The sequence below is a fragment of the Ostrinia furnacalis genome, unplaced genomic scaffold, assembly GCF_004193835.3.
Source record: "Ostrinia furnacalis isolate ACB-3 unplaced genomic scaffold, ASM419383v2 OfSCF2887, whole genome shotgun sequence".
In the NCBI taxonomy this organism is placed as follows: Eukaryota; Metazoa; Arthropoda; class Insecta; order Lepidoptera; family Crambidae; genus Ostrinia; species Ostrinia furnacalis.
The window spans coordinates 1-18,780 of NW_021133126.1; the positions used below are offsets into that span (position 1 = coordinate 1).

The 18,780-nt window shown below is 37.3% G+C and overlaps 2 protein-coding genes and 1 long non-coding RNA gene across 3 annotated transcripts; 1 reads left to right on the forward strand and 2 right to left on the reverse strand.

The window, feature by feature from the left end:
- The first annotated feature begins 5,436 nt into the window (after positions 1-5,436).
- On the forward strand, positions 5,437-6,893 carry LOC114356749 (uncharacterized). Its single transcript, XR_003656246.1, has 2 exons — positions 5,437-5,512; positions 6,793-6,893. It is a non-coding gene; the product is annotated as an uncharacterized LOC114356749 (long non-coding RNA).
- Positions 6,894-9,507: 2,614 nt separating this feature from the next.
- LOC114356743 (uncharacterized) lies at positions 9,508-16,615 on the reverse strand. Its single transcript, XM_028310086.1, has 2 exons — positions 16,516-16,615; positions 9,508-11,859 (listed from the first exon to the last, which is right to left on the reverse strand). The coding sequence occupies exon 2, from the start codon at positions 11,839-11,841 to the stop codon at positions 9,508-9,510; it is 2,334 nt and encodes a 777-aa protein (XP_028165887.1). The 5' UTR covers positions 11,842-11,859; positions 16,516-16,615.
- Positions 11,852-15,053, reverse strand: LOC114356748 (uncharacterized). Its single transcript, XM_028310097.1, has 3 exons — positions 13,598-15,053; positions 12,203-13,339; positions 11,852-11,859 (listed from the first exon to the last, which is right to left on the reverse strand). The coding sequence occupies exons 1-3, from the start codon at positions 15,051-15,053 to the stop codon at positions 11,852-11,854; spliced, it is 2,601 nt and encodes an 866-aa protein (XP_028165898.1).
- Positions 16,616-18,780: the final 2,165 nt, after the last annotated feature.

The window sequence follows — 18,780 nt, forward strand, 5'->3', positions numbered from 1 at the left end:
ACTTGACCACAAACGGTGTTAATAGGACCATAGGCATCGAATTTAGACATTAAAATGCTACACAATAAAGTTAAACGTAGAAGCCTCTGTCTAAGCCTAGGCGCGGACCACCGACTTTTAGTTGGCCAATAGTAGGGTCGGGCTGTTAATCAGTATGGTGATGTTTGAAAGTGCGCACATTACACCGATTTGGTATCGGCTGATTCTTCATACAAATTAGAATCGGAAATGATTAAAAAATTGATGGAGAAGTTGGTGAACATGCAGAATAGAAATTTGATTTGAAAGCAATTTCTACCTTTTAAGAGTAGGCGCACACCTTTGATTTTTAGTTGGCCGATAGTTGTGCCCGATTTTAATTTGTATGAAGAATCGGCCAAATCGAATCGGCGTAGTGTGCGCACTCCCATACATGCCCATACTGATCAGCTGCCCGACTAAACTATCGGCCGATAAAAAATCAACGGTGTGCGCCTACTCTCTTAAACTAACTACTGAGAACCTCTGTCCTGAGGTGACAGCTTTGATAGGAAATTGTAGAGAGCCTACTGTCTGATTCTATATTATTCCACCTATAGGATTATTAATTCTAAATATTGAGACTATTTAGATATTATAATAAGAGAAAAGATTTGACTGTTTGTTTATAATGGTTCTGGAACTACTGGAACGATTGATCCTACAATATACAGTACGACGAAGTTTGCCTTGTGTTTTACAAATAAATAATCCAGCGTTCAGAAAATAACCTTTTAAAACAGTTCGCTGCTTTAAAAGCATGAACCCACCGCGAAAGCATTTTAATCTTTTATTTATTAAGTACTTTTTAGCCGTCGCCTTATCTCCTGTCAGTGACAACGTAGCGCTGAAAGAAAGCGCCGAATGCAATCTCCACATTTCAAGCATTAGCTTTGAAAGCGTCCATTAGGTGTTTTCATAGACAAACTAGAGCCATAGAGTTAGCAAGCTGAAGGGGCAACCCACCACCACCCATGGCCATACCAACCTTGCGGTTATACTGGCCGAATCGCGGGAGGTGTGCGCGGAATTGCGGCTGCCTAGGGCAGATTGCACTCCACCGCAGAGCAATGCACAAACTGAAGGGGCAATGGGCATATATGTGTACGGGCATAAAATGGCACATAGTACGCAGAACTGACGGCCGATGGGGCAGCAAGGTTCTGGAGTGGACGCCACGTACTGGAAAGCGCAGTATAGGACGTCCACCCACAAGGTGGACAACCTCGTAAAGGTAGCAGGAAGGCGCTGGATGCAGGCCGCTACCAAACGGCCATTGTGGAAATCATTGGGGGAGGCCTGTGTTCAGCTGTGGACGTCCTAGGGCTGAAATGGTGATGATGATGAAGATGAGATAGAGTATGACAGTCTTCCAACAGGGAGAGATAGCGGGAGATCGTGTGGAGAACTGTATCCGCCTCTACAACCGACGTGAACGCTACGCGTAACCCAGGACCGCTCTGCTAATAGTGAAGCGACTAAGAAGAAGTAGGTACTAGCCAAAGTTTAAAGACAGCAAATAAAATTAGGACTTGGCGAAGTTCTCAGGATGTTTGCCATTAGTGGAAAGTGTGGAAACACATATGAAATCTTTATGAGAAAATAAACCTATCCTATTTCATATAAATGAAGACTGGGAATACGAGAAAAAAGTTTAAGTCTGAAGTGTTGTTGGTCTCGGTTTAGAAAAGTAGCTCTAGGGCAGACTTCGCTATAGATCCATCCCTAAAATACGCGATTTTGTCCATTAGAGTATATTTTAAGGGCGTAGCACATTTATCAACCCGGAAAGGGATCGTAACGTAACCGTATCAACTCGAAGCAGTCAGTATTCTTTGTATGAAACTCTACACGCACATTTATCCACACCGTAACGTAAACGCCTCGCCTCGCGGTTGACAGCGTGTGAAAGGCGTTGACAGCTCGCGAAAAGCGATAAGGTGTTGGTCCCTTTCCGAGTTGATAAGTCTTTAGATGTTTTTTGATACTGTCTTGTAAAAATTTACCACACGGAGTCTATACCTTAGTGGTCTGTATTCGATTCCATCGAATGTTTTCGCGGGAAACCTTAAAAACACATCAATTCTGGCGCAAAGACCCAGTTTAGATTCGATTCTGATAAAATTAGTTTCGCTAGAGTTGCTAGTTTGACAGTTATAAAATGTTTGTGGCTTTCCAGAAAGTTTCCAAATGAATTTTAATTTTGGAGAGAATATTTCCGAGAACGTAAAAAAACAAACCTCAATTTACTTCGGAGCCAATATTGGCTTTACTATTATTGGTTCGAGCCAATAACATAGAAGTAATATAATCCGTGTAGTTTTTGGCAATTTTGTTACATTACGTATTATGTATCTCAAGTATGTATCTTTGTTGGCCGATAGTTGGGTACCTAGGGCTGTTAATCAGTAAATGGAGATGTATGAAAGTGCGCACATTACACCAATTTGGTATCGGCCGATTCTTCATACAATTTAAAATCGGGCCCAACTATCGGCCAACTAAAAGTCAGTGGTCTGCCCGTAGGCAAATCAATCCTTTTTGTTTGATCATCTATGGAAAACACCCTGTATATTGCACCCTCTTCATTAATTTCCATTGTAAACGTAACCTAACATGATAGCGTCACCTTTATTCCAAATATTTGGAGCTGACCAGCAACACCGTGTCTCTCTAAAATATCTTCTAATCCCTATAAATAAAGTCTAAAGTCCGATATCAATATGACAATGACAGTTCTCGTGATATGTCACATAATTGAAATGGGTTCGGTAGGTTCATTTTCTCTAGAATAGTTTTCTAATGAGTTGCCCTAATAATATGATATGGTCTTAATAAATACCTTGCTTAAAGAAATAGAGTCTATTTTTCAACAAAAATGTGCTGACGTCACTGGACTGCCTAGATCAGTGGTTCTTAACCGGTGGTTCGCGGACCATTTGTGGTCCCTGGAGGAATTACAAGTGATCCACGAAGTGCACTTGCACACCTTGGTCAAAATCACATTTATCTTTCAAAGTGAGGTTACTGCTTTTATTTCTACTATGTATCAAAGGACGATTTTGCGCGCGTTTTGAATGTCAATTCAAAGTTCTATTGTCTATAAAAGCGATGCGCGTGAGCAATACAACAAGCGAAAGTGACCGAAAATGAAGGTGATTACACGTTTGTGATTTGTGGCTGTGTGAATTTAAAGTTATTTTTGGATGTGCTAGTTTTGGGACTACTGAGTTTGATTGGAATTGTGGCAATTTTGGGAAAATTTTTCATTTGTGTTTTTTTGCTTTGGAATTGGGGCTAAAATTGTGTTTTATTAATTTTAAGGGTTTCATCTACTTATTATTCACGATTTGGAAACTACGCATCTTTTAAAATATTCAGCTACCCATATTAAAATTTGGACTCTACATGTCTGAATTCGTGTGGGCTTAAAGTCGGATGAACTTTTATAATTCCAATTCAAATTGTTTATTTGCATACTTAAATAATTTATTCACATAATTTCAAATGAATGCCAAAACAAATTAACAATTTTCTATGCCCTTTTGGATCAAAATAATAATGTAGTTTCAACACAAATAACTTTGTAATGTAAGCCAGTGGACCTTTATTTATACTTTAACCAGGGTCAATTTACTAATGCCCAATGAAAATATCATTGGTTTTCAAACGTATGTACCGATGTGGGATACATAATATTATTATTTCCGCGGCTTGTCATAGCTTAAGGCCATCAAGGCAGTCTTTGTTAGACAATTAGGTAAATTTTGATGTCTGATAATACAATTGTTGACCCTGGTCTCTCCCCAGGAACTGTTGGCTGTGATACCTCTCCTGCTGAGCGCAGTGTGGGCGGAGGCGCCTGCTCCCTACCCTCCCAGCGGGTTCAGACCTGCTGGTCCGGCTTTTGAGCTCCCTCAAAAGGTTAGTATTATGGACATTGTCTCCCTTTCTGTTATCTAATCATCATCCATTTTGTGTAAGAAGTCACTGTGCTAATCAAAGTGTGCCAATCAAAGTGAGCCAGTCAAAGTGCGCCAGTCAAAAAGAGCCAGTCAAAGGGCGCCAGTCAAAGGGCGCCAGTCAAAGGGCGCCAGTCAAAGGGCGCCAGTCAAAGTGCACTCTAGTCAAAGTACGCCAGTCACACTCTATAGAAAAACACTGACTGAGCAAATAATTACCAAGTTTTATATCCACGTTAAAGAACTATCAAGATGTAATTCATTTTCTTTTAATTGAGTAAACCAATCAATTCACAGGCAGAATTTGATGTAGTTTTATAAACTGCGAAATAAGATTTCTATCTTCGAAATCATTAAATGCCAATGATTTATCGAAAAACCGACACCACATTTCATATTTACCAGACACAATTGAAAGATCTTGTCTTCCAGAACATCCAGAAACAACAGCAAGAGTACCTACCACCAGTGGAACCCCGAAGGCCCCAACCTCCCAGCACATCCTACGGCATCCCCGAAGAAGATGTCTCAGTCCAGGGTCTGCCTACCTTGGAACAGCAGCCAATCTTCCAGGTATCCCCGATCAATGGTCAGGAGTACGTTGGACAGAACTTCAACACCGATATTAGGAACTTAGACGACAGTTACAAGCAAGCGCAGGTCGGTTTCATGATTAAAACAACAACATTTTCTTTCCCTTGGCATTTACACTACCTAAATAAGTAAATGATAGTATTGAGCAGAAACTAGATGCAACAAGCCGAAGTTAGGGCAAAATGGCGTGTAGATGAGGCCTATGTCCAAAATGGGCTGGTATAAGTTGATAATGATGAAATAGATTATACAGCANGCCATAACAACAATGTTCACAGCATTATTGTGTTCCGGCAGTAAGAGGTAAGATAGCCAGTTCCTCCGTGGTTGAGGATTCCGGGTGAAGCTCGCTTCCACCTTCGGCCTGATCGTCACTTACCATCAGGTGAGATACAGGCCAAGAGCTTCCTCGTTGTGGATAAAAAAAAAAAAAAAAAAAAATGTACGGGACTATTCCCAACTCTCGTTCCCACCGCTGCAACCCCTGTGTAGCCAGGATCTACAGCTTGACCGCCAATAAAAACCCAACTCATGATTGAAACCGTTTGATTTGTCTTGACTTGCAATTTTCATACAATTTAAACTAAGCCTTCGTGTTCTACGTTTTAGAAGTCATATTTCATTCAAAGATTAAGATTGGGCACCTGCTTTAAAGTTTTGGCATGCAAGATAGTCTAGCATCAAACTGTGATATCTTCCCAATAGCAAAGCCGTTGGAAATTCCCACTAAGCACACGTCTTAAGTTGTATGGTCAGTTTGGTTACACAATAAATAAAGTTTTCCACTTGTTACCATTATATGAAAAACTGAAGATATTATCTTTGATGTAGGAACCTAATTAAAATAAATATTTATCTTTTTAGCAATCCGAAGATAATGGTTCCGTCGCAGTGGCTAACGCGTTTGCATCTGGCAGAAGAAAAAGTGCTAAATTGAGGTAAGAAAAAAATATTATGACCTAATTAAAAAAATATAACTTTGTGTGGGGTACTTATAGATACTGTAGTTAGTGTAATCTACCTAAAATCATAAGATTGTATTTACATACAGGCTGACTATTAATATTATTAAGATCGTCCTTAAATAGAATTTATTAGTCAATCAATTTATCAATTTTATTCAAAAGAACATGCAAAATAGGTCAAATTCATTTTTTTTTAATTCAAATTCATAACGTGTATTTGCTAAAAACACAGTAATACAGGGTGACAATATTAAAGTAGGATCATGCGTTTAATCTGCTCGCAGACGTGCAAAAGTTCAATATACCTATATAAATGTCAAATAATAATAATTAAGAAAATGTCAATGTATTCTTTATTATTATTTAGCACGTAAGATGCCGTAGTGTTTAGCTTTATTTTTTGTTTGTTCAATTAAAAAAGCCGGTCTTGAAAAATAATTTTTCCTCTCCAAACCAAGCTTTGAAAAACCGCAGTGCAAGCGAATAACGAATTTATTTTCGTTGCGGGAAAAAGCTAATATTTTACATCCGGAAAATTCCTTTGGGCGATTTAAATATTGAAGTAAGCTTCCAAGTTAGTGGGCAGAAGCTCGAAGCTCACACGCGGCCAAAAAGCTCTCTTCGATCGTTAACTTCTGTCTGTGTATACTGGTTGTGGAAGTAATTTTATAAACTTACTAGCTTTCCGTCCGTGGCTTCGCCCTGCGTTTTCCCGGAAATCATTCGATTATTTCTCGCCGTAAAAACCATCCTTGGATTTCAACGAGCATTTAAAAAAGAATTGGCAAAATTTTGGTCCCTGATAGACTCAATATTACTTACCTAACACCCTGTATATAAATGGAGGTTAGCAATCTAAAATTGCAGAATATTTTTCCGAAATATTTTTATCGATGTAATAGTGCAGCGGTTCCCGAATGGTGGTCCGCGGAACTCTGGGGTTCCGTGGAAAGGCCGCAAGGGTTCCGTAAAAAATATTATCCCACGTTTCGTGACCGACGTTGTTCGCTCGCACCGACTTGTTTACGCACAAGGGAGGGGCAGGGCGTTCGGGCGGATTAGTACGGGGGTTCCGCTAGGAAAAGTATAATAAATTAGGGTTCCTTGGCAAAAAAAAATTACCCTGTCATAGTGATGCAAGACTCATCGCAATTTCATCTAATTTCACAGAATAACAAGGAAATTGAATATTTTGATAATTTAGGTAGTCTGTTTATCAGTTTTTAACTAACAGTATAATATTTTCGTTTCAGGAGCCGTAGAGTTCGGCCTCTCTTTACATTGGACCGCTCTGGACACCTTGTACTAGCTCAAGAACAAAACTAAACTACACCTCGTTCTAGCCTAAGAACAATGGTAAAAGTCACAAATAATAATGAAATGAACTGAGTCTGATACTCTCTCTGCTATTATTATGTATTTAAAATAACGTATTTATTTATCTTATTAATGAGTGTTTTAAACTTCATTAAACTTCAGTTGCCTTATTTAACTTTTTTGTTTCGTTTCGGACCCAATTTCTTTACTTGCTTGCTTTCAATAACGTATTTATTAATTTATTGTTAAAGTCTGAAATATTATCTCAAAACGATGAAAATAAATATTACTTAAGAAAAACTGTGGTATGTCATTTCGTAATTCCTTAAAATTATCTTCTTCTATATACAATGTTACGGTCAAAGTGATAAATGTGAAAATTATGAATAATCGCCGGTTATTATGAATAATTACCGCATGATTTGGTAAATGTGATTAATATGAGGTCATTTATGTGTGTATAAAACTAAATAGGCGGCTTAGGGGTGGCCCTTGGGCGACCCCGCCGCACCTTAACCTATTTTTCACTTTAAATCCAAACATTAGCAAGAAACATTCCAAACTTATTATGCCAAATTATAAATATATGATATCAAAACGTTCAAAAGTTTGGCTGTACACGAGCACGTACATAAGATGTTGTTCTCTTTTATGAAATTTGTTAGTACTGTTTTAAATGTGATTAATTTATCACTTTTACCGCGACTGTCGGTAATTATTCATAATAACCGGTTATTATTAATAATTTTCAATTTATCACATTAACCGTATAACATTATATAAAAGAAAGTCGTGTTAGTTACACCACTTATAACTCAAGAACGGCTGAACCGATTTAGCTGAAAATTGTCAGGGAGGTAGTTTAGAGCCAGGAGAAGGACATAGGATACTTTTTATCCCGTTCGAAATAAAAAAAAAGTCTGCTTATTTATTGCCATTAAGGCGGAACAAAGTTCGCCGGGTCAGCTAGTTTATGATAAAATGAAATCCTTCATGGCGTAGGTCACATAAAGGACAATGACCAAAAATGTATGGAGTGTGGTCCAAATGTCCACCACTAACGAGACCTATGTAGTAAAATAGTCTGCTAAATACTGATTCATTATAACCAAACTGCAATCAAAAATATGCTGTCAGTAAAAAGTTATGAAGCAGCAAGGTTCTGGAATGGAGGCCACGTACCGGAAAACGCAGCGTGGGACGTCCACCCACAAGGTGGACCGATGACCTGATAAAGGTAGCGGGAAGGCGCTGGATGCAGGCCGCTACCAACCGTGCGATGTGGAAGTCATTGGGGGAGGCCTATGTTCAGCAGTGGACGTCCTGTGGCTGAAATGATGATGATGATGAAAAAGTTATGATTGAATGAAAAGTCTGTTTTTTACCTTTTCATCCGAAAAATGTTCTTGATATCATTCTATCCATTGCACATTTTGGACTAATCTACGCATATTATGTCATGTCGCATGTGGCGCGTGGTTATAGATGAATTTTATTAAATATTATACTAGCTGTGCCTACGACTTTGTACGCGTGAAAATAGTTTGAATAATATTTCCCATTTTTACAACATTTGTCTTTACTGCTCCGCCCCTATTGGTTGTAGGGTGATGTTATTTATCCTAAAACCATCCTTGATAAATGGGCTATCCATAACAAATATAATTTTTCAAATCGGACCAGTAGTTCCTGTGATTAGCGCGTAAACTACTACAATTTTTCAAACAGTCGTAACTTTTTACTGACAGTTTATTTTTTTTTCGTCCCATACTGAAAGTTAATCTCTATTTAATGGACTAAAAGCCCATATAGGTGAATTATGAGAGCAGCGCGGGAGGGGTGATTTTGATATTATCAGAGTAAATACAAATGAGGACTTCTTGGCGGGAATCTGAAGCGTCATGTTAGCGGTTTTGTTTTATTTCCTCAAATTCGTGTTTGGGCGACTATTAATGTGTAATAATGGTGGATTATTAACCATTAAGTGTTCGTGAACGTGCATGAGTGTGGGCAAGTAAAGCAAAACAGTGCATCGTGATTCTTCTGGTTCTGTCAAGTTGTCCATAGGAGGTCTCAGTAAAGCACCACAACTTTACTGAGACTCATGGGGTGGGAAGGGGTATCATCTATCATCCTTCATTAAATCATTACTTGATCTCATTTTGCAACTCGTAATCACATAAATACTTGAAAATGGCACAAATCAAGTCGACCTCGACGTGTATTGCCAACATCATCAAAAAGAAATACAAATGAGTAGGTCATCTTCATAGAAACGTATTTGTATTTCCTCTGATATTATCATCAGTTGACAGAGCCTAGAAATCTGATGTCTCACTGACATTTGACGTAAACAACACCCTCCTGCCCCCCTAGACAAAACGCACTTTTTGATCGAATCGAAAATCGAATCCGTCAAAACTCCATACAAAAAAGGGGCTTTTCGACCACTTTTCGACTGGTTTGCGATTAAAATTTGCACTTTGTCTAGACCCACTGTGCCGCTCCCATACCTCATGCACTAATTGAGTTACGTGCTAGACCTATAGTTTAATTTGTATCTAGCTCTACGAAACCTGTAGCTATTACACTACTAGTAGGGAACGAACAAGATAGGAATAAAAATAAAACAAATTACTTACAGTAAAAGTTCACCAAGGCTTCATTACCAAAAAAATAAGACCATAAAAACATAACAGAACGACAAAGAACGCGGGCACACTGGTTATCACCAACATGTTCTCTCTAACGAACGTCAGGGGACCAGAAAGAAACGACTTCACTCGATTAAAAGACTGCACTTCTTCTATCTCACTGGGGGTAGTTGTAGAAACGGTGACCGTATCACCTTTCATTCCTTCTACGACAGCGCTCTCAACGACAGGGGGTTTCAAAACTTCGAAATAGTCTCTAAAAATCTTAGGCCTTTTAATTTTTATAAACGACTTACTTGTAGTCCCAGGAATAGTCGTTTTCGGCCCTTCGACGCTTAGTTTCATCATGATATTATCTATGACTTGATTGCCAACCAAATCACATTGAAGGATTTCGTCCATTTCAGTTTTATTTTCTTCTTTACCAGATACTTCTACGTTCAATACCGTATCCCCTTTTTCTTTATCAACCTCGATTACATGAATTTCCTCTTTAGGTACTCGATTTGTATGCTCGAATGTCGTAAAAGACTTTCGCATTTCATTTATTATTTTTTCGGTCAGTGAGTTCTCCAGTCTTTTAACAGCAGAGTCTACAACCATGACTAGTCGATCCCAAAGCTCTGACATGTTTGATGGATAATTTCCAATTTCCCCGGAACAGTACTTATTGTCTACTTTATCATTGTCATTAATGATTGCTTTTATAGCAGACTCATTAGGTAGATCCAGGTTTTTTATTGCATTTAATTCAGGATCAGCATCAAAAGATTTCTTCAAAACATGTTTCGATGTTTCTTTTACGTTTTCTAAAGGTTGATCTCCCTTGAATTTAGGGTTCAGATATTTCCCAGTGTCTCCAGTTACAAATACGTTGTTTAAGTGATTAGTAAAATTAACAGCTGAGCTCGTTGATGCATTGATTTCGGGAAAAATTCCCATATTGATAACAGTATCCAGTAGACCCGGTCTGTTGATTAATTTTTCTTTATCAGATTTTTCAAAGAGTGGAAAATTAGGTCTTAAACTTTCAGCAAACATGAACGTCTCCGAATTCGGCGCTAAAGTTTCTTCAGAGCGCATACTTGAATCATCAGAGGAACCAACCACGTAAGTGTTTTCACTAGTTGCTATCGGTTTTAAGGTTCTATCGCTGTTTTGATTATTACCGTCTGAGTAAATATTCTCTGAAGTATCACTGGAAGCCGATTCTGATGTCAGCAAATGTGTCGCTTGTACCAATGTTTCCGTGCTCATCAAATCTTCGTTATACATTGAGCGATACGGTTCTGTTCTAGACGTTTTTATGACTAGATCTTTGCTCTTGGTTGGGTAAGAGGCAACTGCTACAGAAACATTGATGACTTCTGTTTTGTAAGGCAGTTTATTCTCAGAAGGTAATTTGATCACGGAGTTCACAGTATTGATGCTACCCATACCTTCGTTTCTTGAAGAAGACGTGCTTCCTTGTTGCCTCAAAGTGTCTTGGCTCGAGTAACTTATGAACGATTTCTTTGTGGTGGAAGGTGATGATTGTAGAGAACCGTTATTATTGTTTTCGTCATCAGACATGAGAATAGAGTCAGAAGTGTCAATAATATTCACCTTCGCAGGAACACTCTTCAAGAGTGAAGCTCGTGAAACTACTTTAGATACTGAATTCGAATAGAAAGTTTCCTTAATTTTAGCCGATCTTTTACAGACTTTCTCAGCTCTCTTCAGAGATTTCTTATACTTGAAATCTACATTTCTAATCCTGTATTGATTCTGGCGCTTTCTTTTCGATAATTTGCTGACGCATGTCTTTGGCTTTTTGATTGCCTCAAACTCATCATCATTTTCGGATTTATTAGAATCTGTTTTGTGTACAGGTTTAACCAAATCAATTTTATTGTTAGGTTCAACTAAGTTCACTATACTATCTTTGTTATTGATGTCATTCTCCTCTTCGTTATCAACTATCAAATAGTCTTTTATTTCAGGGAGTTCATTTTGGACATCATCTTCATTTTTGTCGTTCGTATCTTCATCGATAATGATTTTAGTTTCGTTTTTGTGTTCTGAATAGACAGCGTCAACTAACTTTTGTGTCGAATTCTGATCTATGGTTATAGTTTTTGAAGACAAAGCCGGGGAAACAGAACCTGCACTACTTTGGAGGCTTCGTTTGTTACAAATCATTTGTTGGGCTGTAGCAATGTCATCATAGGTCTCATGGACAGCAAAAGCTACGATATACGAAGGCATTTGTTTGGGAAAACGTGTGGAAGATTTTGGCCTTTTGTTAGTCTTTTTTTGGTTTTCATCGAATGTATCTTTCATAGCATGCATTTTGGTTGCTTTACTTTCCTGAAATAGATAATTGTCTTGAATGACTGTTCTTTATTCAATAACTATGAGTAATTTGTGTATTAATACTAGGTCCTTATTAATATAAAATAAAATTTTGGTGCTGTGTGTGTAATATGCATATCCTAACGTTTGATTAAAACAAAATAATATAAATAAAAAGCAGAGAATTGAATTTAAACTTTTATTTCACAATAAATTAACAATTACAAACTACAAAACAATCAAAAACCAAAATCAGACAGTTTCAATAAGAAACGTGAAGTTGTTTGATTCTGAACAAGCGGAATCGGGTTCGGATCCACAGCAAATGATTTACCTTTACCTGTACCAGTACCTGTACCTGTACCCTTTGCTGCAGCATTAGATGCTGGTTTGAACACGTCTTTAAGTACATAATCATAAAACAAGTAAATAATAACAACTAATGGAATCCATAGAAGTATACAGTAAAGGCATCCCTCCCAAAAAGGCAAGCCACTTCGTTTCTTTACTGTGATAGTAGGTCTGTCGATATCTACGTATGCTGATGAACAATATTGATGGTTACATCCAGGATAGCTGTCCTGCGACAATTTCACAGGGATAAATATTTTATTCTCACTTTCTGACTGCTTGCAATATTTCAGTTTACATGGTGAACCTTTTGGGGAAACTGAATTCCTAGATGTTCTGCTAAGATTGTAAATAATTTTGTCATTTCTTCGACATTCATCACAGAAGAATGCCAATAATCTTTGCTTATTCGCTTCTGTTGTTAGTTGTAGGAGAGATTTTGACTTCTTTAGCTTTGGCTGATTCGCTACTTTCGGGTTCATTTGACCTGACGTCATGTCTGTTACTTTGAGGACCGATTCACTGTCTATAACATGATAAGACGAACTCTTCTTCTTTAGCCTATTTGCAAATTCTTCCAATCTCTTTGGTTCTTTGGATAATTTTATACCAGAAACTAGCTGACCTTTTGCTACTGTATTTGAAAATTGTATGCCTTTTGATACATTAGAAAGTTTTATTTCATTTGCGTTATCGAGAAACTTTTTAGAATCAGTATGGGTTGAATTATTAGTATGTTCTTTCGGAGGTTTCTCTTCATTCTTTCTTTTTAGATGTTCGCTCACTATCATTTCGGCCGTCGCTGATAAATCTCTAATAGCAACTTTTAGTTCATTGAGTTCTTTAGATACCTCCAAACCAGTCATTGTTGTACCATGATCAACACTCTCAGCGTATTTTATTGTATCTTCAGATTTACTAGTAGAATTGTCACTTTTGAAGATATATTTTTCTTGACTAGCAGCGCCATCAAGTAAAGGTATAATTTCAGGACTAATATCGGTTTCTTTAATACTATGCTCTGATTTTTCTTCATATTCAATAGCGTTTTCTACTTTTTCAGTTTCCAAGTTACAAATAGTTGGATTTGTCATTTGAAGTTCGTTATCTTGAAACTCTTCATTACCGGCGTTAGATTTCTTTTCTTCAGGTTCGAAAAGCGGATAAACGTTACAATGAATTTCAAGTTTAATATTTCTATTTCCTTCATAGTTAGCAAAGTACTTGAATACATTTCGGAAATGATTCAATAATTCATTTTCTGATGTTAGATGTTTACTATTTATTTTTCTGTACAAGTATGTGAATTGTTTGTATTTTATATTTTCATACTTTACCCATGGTGTCATTTTGCGAAATACAAACTTTGATCGTCTCGAAATCTTTGAATTTATCTTATAACGTTTAGATTTAGCTGTTATATTGTCTGAATGTTTCGATGGTTTAGGAGCTGTGATGTTCGGAAATTCAAGACTATTGTTTATGTAATTTACATTTGAATGACTTTCATATCTCTTTTTCGTAATTTTAGGACCATTTACGTTTTGCTTACAACACTCATATTTAGCTTCATGAAATTGGACATTTGATACGCTATTGCCTACTTTTTCATTAGGTCGAGACATGTATGTATGTTCTGTCATGGTAAAATTGTCGTTTCTATTGTGCTGAGCGGTGATTTTATCTGTGCTTGTTACATTAGCGGGGTCATCAGCATAAATACTTTTGACAAGACTCGGCATTGTATCTAAATTAATTTCTTTCTTTCCCTCATTTTTGTTGCTATCTTCAACTTCAGTAGTTGACGTGTACTCTGTAGTGCTTTTGTAAATCATTTGCGGTACGAATACGACTCCTTTTCTTTTGCTTTGAGTTTTTTCGTGAGTCTTCGAACATCTGACTACACTCTTCTTAGATGTTGGCGAAGTATCGCAGCTGGATACGTTAATAACGACTTTCTTTTCTTTCTTGTTCTCAGACAGTAAAACATTCTTCTTTGGCGGCTTCTTAACTTTGTGAACCATATCTTTCCTTTTCATTTTCTCTTTTCTGTACAAATTCCTTGGGATGCTCAAAGTTGATATTATTCGCAAATGTTTGTACGGGAAGGGTATTGTAAATCGTGAGTATTTTCGAAAGAGTACGCTGCTACTTCTATGTGTTATCAGTGAAGTTTGCTTATGCTTACAATACTGGCAAGTGATGGAATTTGTTGCGGTTTTCTTGTTTCTCACTTTGTAGCCTTCGCCATTTCGTTCAACAATATACGTAGAGCACGAAGACCTAGTGCTGGATATCTTAGCTCCAAGAGAATGAAGTATCGAATCCAAAACGTCTATAAGCTTTTTCTTAGTTTCAGCATCTTCCAAAACATGTTTCCTAATCCAATCATTGAGCAAACTCTTCAAATTGTCAACCATCATTGCTGTTATGTCAATATTAGGGGGATTTATTTGATTGACAATTTCAAATTTGTTTCTACTGTCACCACAAGCGCTCGCGTCCGGCTTGAATTCATCGCCCGTGTCCATTTCTGTATCAGCCACAGTAGAACATTTAGATTTAGCGGTGGATGCTTGAACAGAGCACTTATCTTTCTTGTGTTTGCTCTTGTAATACCTCCTTAGTATACAGAATCCTGTTTCCACGCTCAAATCCCTCTTAACTTTATCTCCTTCTGTGTAATAGTCATTAGTTTTAGATAGCTTTTTCTTTATCTGCAAAACACCACTTCTGGCTACTTGAAAAGCATCAGAGCATGTCCTAGAATGAGTTTGGATTGTGATGTTGGATTTCTTGAACAAAACTTTAGTGTCTGTCTTGCTATTTTTGGTCCCATTGGCAGTTTGCTTGCCCATTCTGGTGTTCTGAATCTTCTAACTCCGATTCCGTGTCTTCTGTAATCAAAAATGTTATTCTCTATTCATCAGTTCAAATCTTGAGGTATTGAACACTTTATCACTGTGTTAAAAATAACGACTGCGGCACGGTAATACTATCTATACAGTATTCCAACTCGACCATATTTTTGAAATAAATGTCAACAGCCACGCGGAACGTCACGGTATGACAACATGCGATAGGGCTGCCTACTTAGAATTTCTATCTAGTTTTGTAAATGTATTTTGTGATTGTAATTTTTTATTTTATTTTGATAAAATACTTTGTGAATGAAATAGGATAAAAATGCATGTTGTTTTGTGATTAGTAGATTTAATTAAAAAAATATATTTGTGTTAAGATTTAGTAACAAATCTTATAAATTCGCGACCGTAAAATGTATGCGCCTCGACTGAGGCGTACAAAATGCTTAATTATTTATTATACAGGATGTTAGGTAATGGGTTTATAAGCCGACACTAGACCATGTTAACATGTGCATAATTATAAATGGTATGGTGTAGTCAGAAAATTGATATAATCATTTTAATAATTTTAATTTTCATACAAATCTTATTTTATAAATTTTATTTTGTATGAAAATAAAAAAAAATGATGATATGCACTGACTTCACCATAACATTTAATGTTAACATGGTCTAGTGTCGGCTTATAAACCCATTTACCTAACATCCTGTATAAATAAATGTACTTGTAATTATTTTTTATAAAAAAAAGAACGCTTACTGTTTAAAAAACAACACATCGTCCGTTTATTACTGTGGCACATTCGCGACACCCCCGACTTTTGCATGTCGAGCGCATACCGAGATTTGAATTTCGAAGGAAAGCTCGCGTTTCGTCCGTTTATATGAAGTTAAAATACTGTATGATATTATTACCGTGACTGCGGTATTTTTATCGGTAAACTTTATTTGGAATACGGTTTCGCGTTTTCGAATCCGAAAAACGAATGAATGCGGCGATTTTAATGGCTTTTTTGTGGTTTCTGTTCTATTGGCCAAATAAAACGGGCGATTTATTGGGTTTCTTTAATGGAAATGGTTATGAAATATTTTCATTTTTAACCCCTGTGTTAATATTGGCAAATCAAGAAGTGTTTTTGTTTTTCGTGGTATGTATAATTTGACATGATATAACTTTATCGCGCAAATTATTCCTATCAAATCTCAGTATTTAACGAAAGGGTAGTGATAAAATTCACATCGAGTTGGTAAGTAATAGGAGATAATAGGGTTTGCTACACTGGATACGTTCTGCGGTCAGTGGTTCTGCGGTCTGCCCTGACCGACAATGTTGTGGGCTGCGTTCACTTTGATCTGATCGTAGACCGCAGAATGAAACCAGTGTGACAAATTCTCATAAACTGTATCTTCGTGAATATGTGACTAATAAAGTAAAAATAAACTAGGTACTCACAAATTTGTGTTCCAATCAAGTCATTTTACAATAACAATTTAAAATTAACAATTTATTCGTAGCTTGCAAAAGTCATATCGAAATTTTTGTGAAAAATTTTGACAAGTTTTCATCTATTCTGTCATTTGACTTTTTTAAATGACGATGTTAGATTTACTATAGAGGATTTTAATGAAAGAAAAAGGAGGATTATAATCTACAGCTGAAAATATTTTAAATAATAAATAAATACAGTGCTCACAGTGCGCGTGAACGCACAGGGTCCCAAAAACTTATTCATAGACAATATTGAGAGGCGCAGTGACACATACGAACCAATCACAGAGCTCTATTCAACGCTGTGCGTTCGACTTCGTATAGCGTTGCTGCTTCACTTAATCAAGCATCGTTTGTGAATACGGCAATAGGTGCTTTACATTATGTTATTTATATCATCATCATCATTTCAGCCACAGGACGTCCACTGCTGTGTTATCTCCCTTGAGAATCAAATCTAGAACTTCCAAGTCGAGAGAGTCACTCAGGGCCGGACCGTGAGTTTAGCCCCCTAAACTGGCTTATTTATACTACTTAGGGGCCCACCTACTACACTATTTCGCATCATCGTCTATCTTTGACTTTGACTTGACATTAGCTGGGGGCCCTTGAATCCACGTATCAATAGTGACCGAGTTTCTTGCGCTGCTTCTTCTCAGCACTGGCCCATTTATTGTCCCGAAGCAGTGGTAGGGTTAATACTGGGACGTGTAAAAGTGCTTTTAAAAGCCTACTTGCATAAATCAATGAGTTTTATAAGTTTTTTACGCGGCCCTGGGCTGCAGCTCAAAAAGCCATATGGTAGATCCGGCCCTGGAGTAACTCTCTACACGGTGGCTCTACATGGGGGCATGACCATATTAAGATAGCAACAACGCTAGGTACTACTCGTTACCACAATTCATTTATTTTCCAACATACATCTTTCGCTGGAGATTTTTCTCTGGAATTTAATATGTGGCCAGCGAGCGGGTCCACGGAATATTTGTGTGGAACACTGGAATTTTCCATACTTGTTTTCTTATTGATTCCATTGTAAATTGAACGAGTAATTTGTGACCCTTGTCAGATTAAATGGTTTTCGTGATCGTGAATGTCATGACAATAGAATTAAAATGAGCTGTTGTGGCGAATAATAGACGAATACTTTATTTTCTAATTATTTAAAAATGATATCGTAGTTGAAGAAAGGTTAGTATGTAGGTACTCGTACTTATTTATTTATTGCCTGTTTAAGACAGCCAAAAAATTACTTTACTGGGCATTTTACGCTGTGCCATAAATAAGCAAAGTTGAAATGTTTCTTTACTTACCGCTTAGTGGTGGACGGTGGTATTAAAAGGCTGTTAGAGACGCAGAGGTCTGGTAAGAATCCCTGTGGAGGAAATTCGGCAATTAGAGATCTTTCTAACTGCTGGATTTTTTAGCCAGTTCCTCCGTGATTGAAGACGTCGGGTGAAGCTCGCTTCCACCCTCGGCCTGATTATCACTCTGACCAAGAACTATCCCCGTTAAAAACCTACGTAGGTAAGTACAAACAACTAGCTATAGATCTGTTGCATAAAATTTTCCTCTAAAACCAATTACTTTGTATGAAACAACGTATTAGATATTCTGCTGCAAATCCATACGTGTATCAACTAGCAATTTTATAAACACTTGTTCAGAAAATAGAGGGGGAAGTGGGGAGATGCTCTTAACCTAATTACTGGGATTTGTCTGCCATTTTATTTATGCCCTTTTCTATTATTGGATTGCCCATTCGATGCGATAGAGAGAAGCTATGTCTGTTTACATATTTAATATTGTCTTTTGAGAGGGAATAACAGAAAGAATTGCAGGGATTTGGCACGTATTTCACTATATTTTAATAGATTTACAAATTGCATGAAATCCTATCCAGCCTTCTATCCAACTTCGTATTTATATGCGTGGACTTTCATACTTTGTAAACCTCGTTTTACACCCAGTGTAGTTTCGTAAAATCTGTTTTTAGCGAAACACCCTATAAGGAATTAAGGAACCGACCTGCCAAATCAGAAGTTTGTAGGTGTTATATTTTCTGAGAAGTAATCCTTTCAGCTTCGGCCAAACCAACGCGTGCAGCTCGTGTGTCGGCGATATTATGGCGATCACTGCGCGTGCATAGATCGCCGCGACCAATGACGCGTTGATGTCATTGGTCGCGCCGATGATGTGAACTCATTGCTACAAATTCATACACGACCT

Bases quoted from the DNA above. Each gene is read 5' to 3' on its own strand.
- LOC114356743 (XM_028310086.1), bottom strand. From the start codon at position 11,841: ATGCATGCTATGAAAGATACATTCGATGAAAACCAAAAAAAGACTAAC.
- LOC114356748 (XM_028310097.1), bottom strand. From the start codon at position 15,053: ATGGGCAAGCAAACTGCCAATGGGACCAAAAATAGCAAGACAGACACT. The intron at 13,340-13,597 runs GTTATAAGATAA...TCGAACCTGAAG, and splicing joins TATAACAGCTAAATCTAAAC to AAAAGAAATCTAACGCCGGT.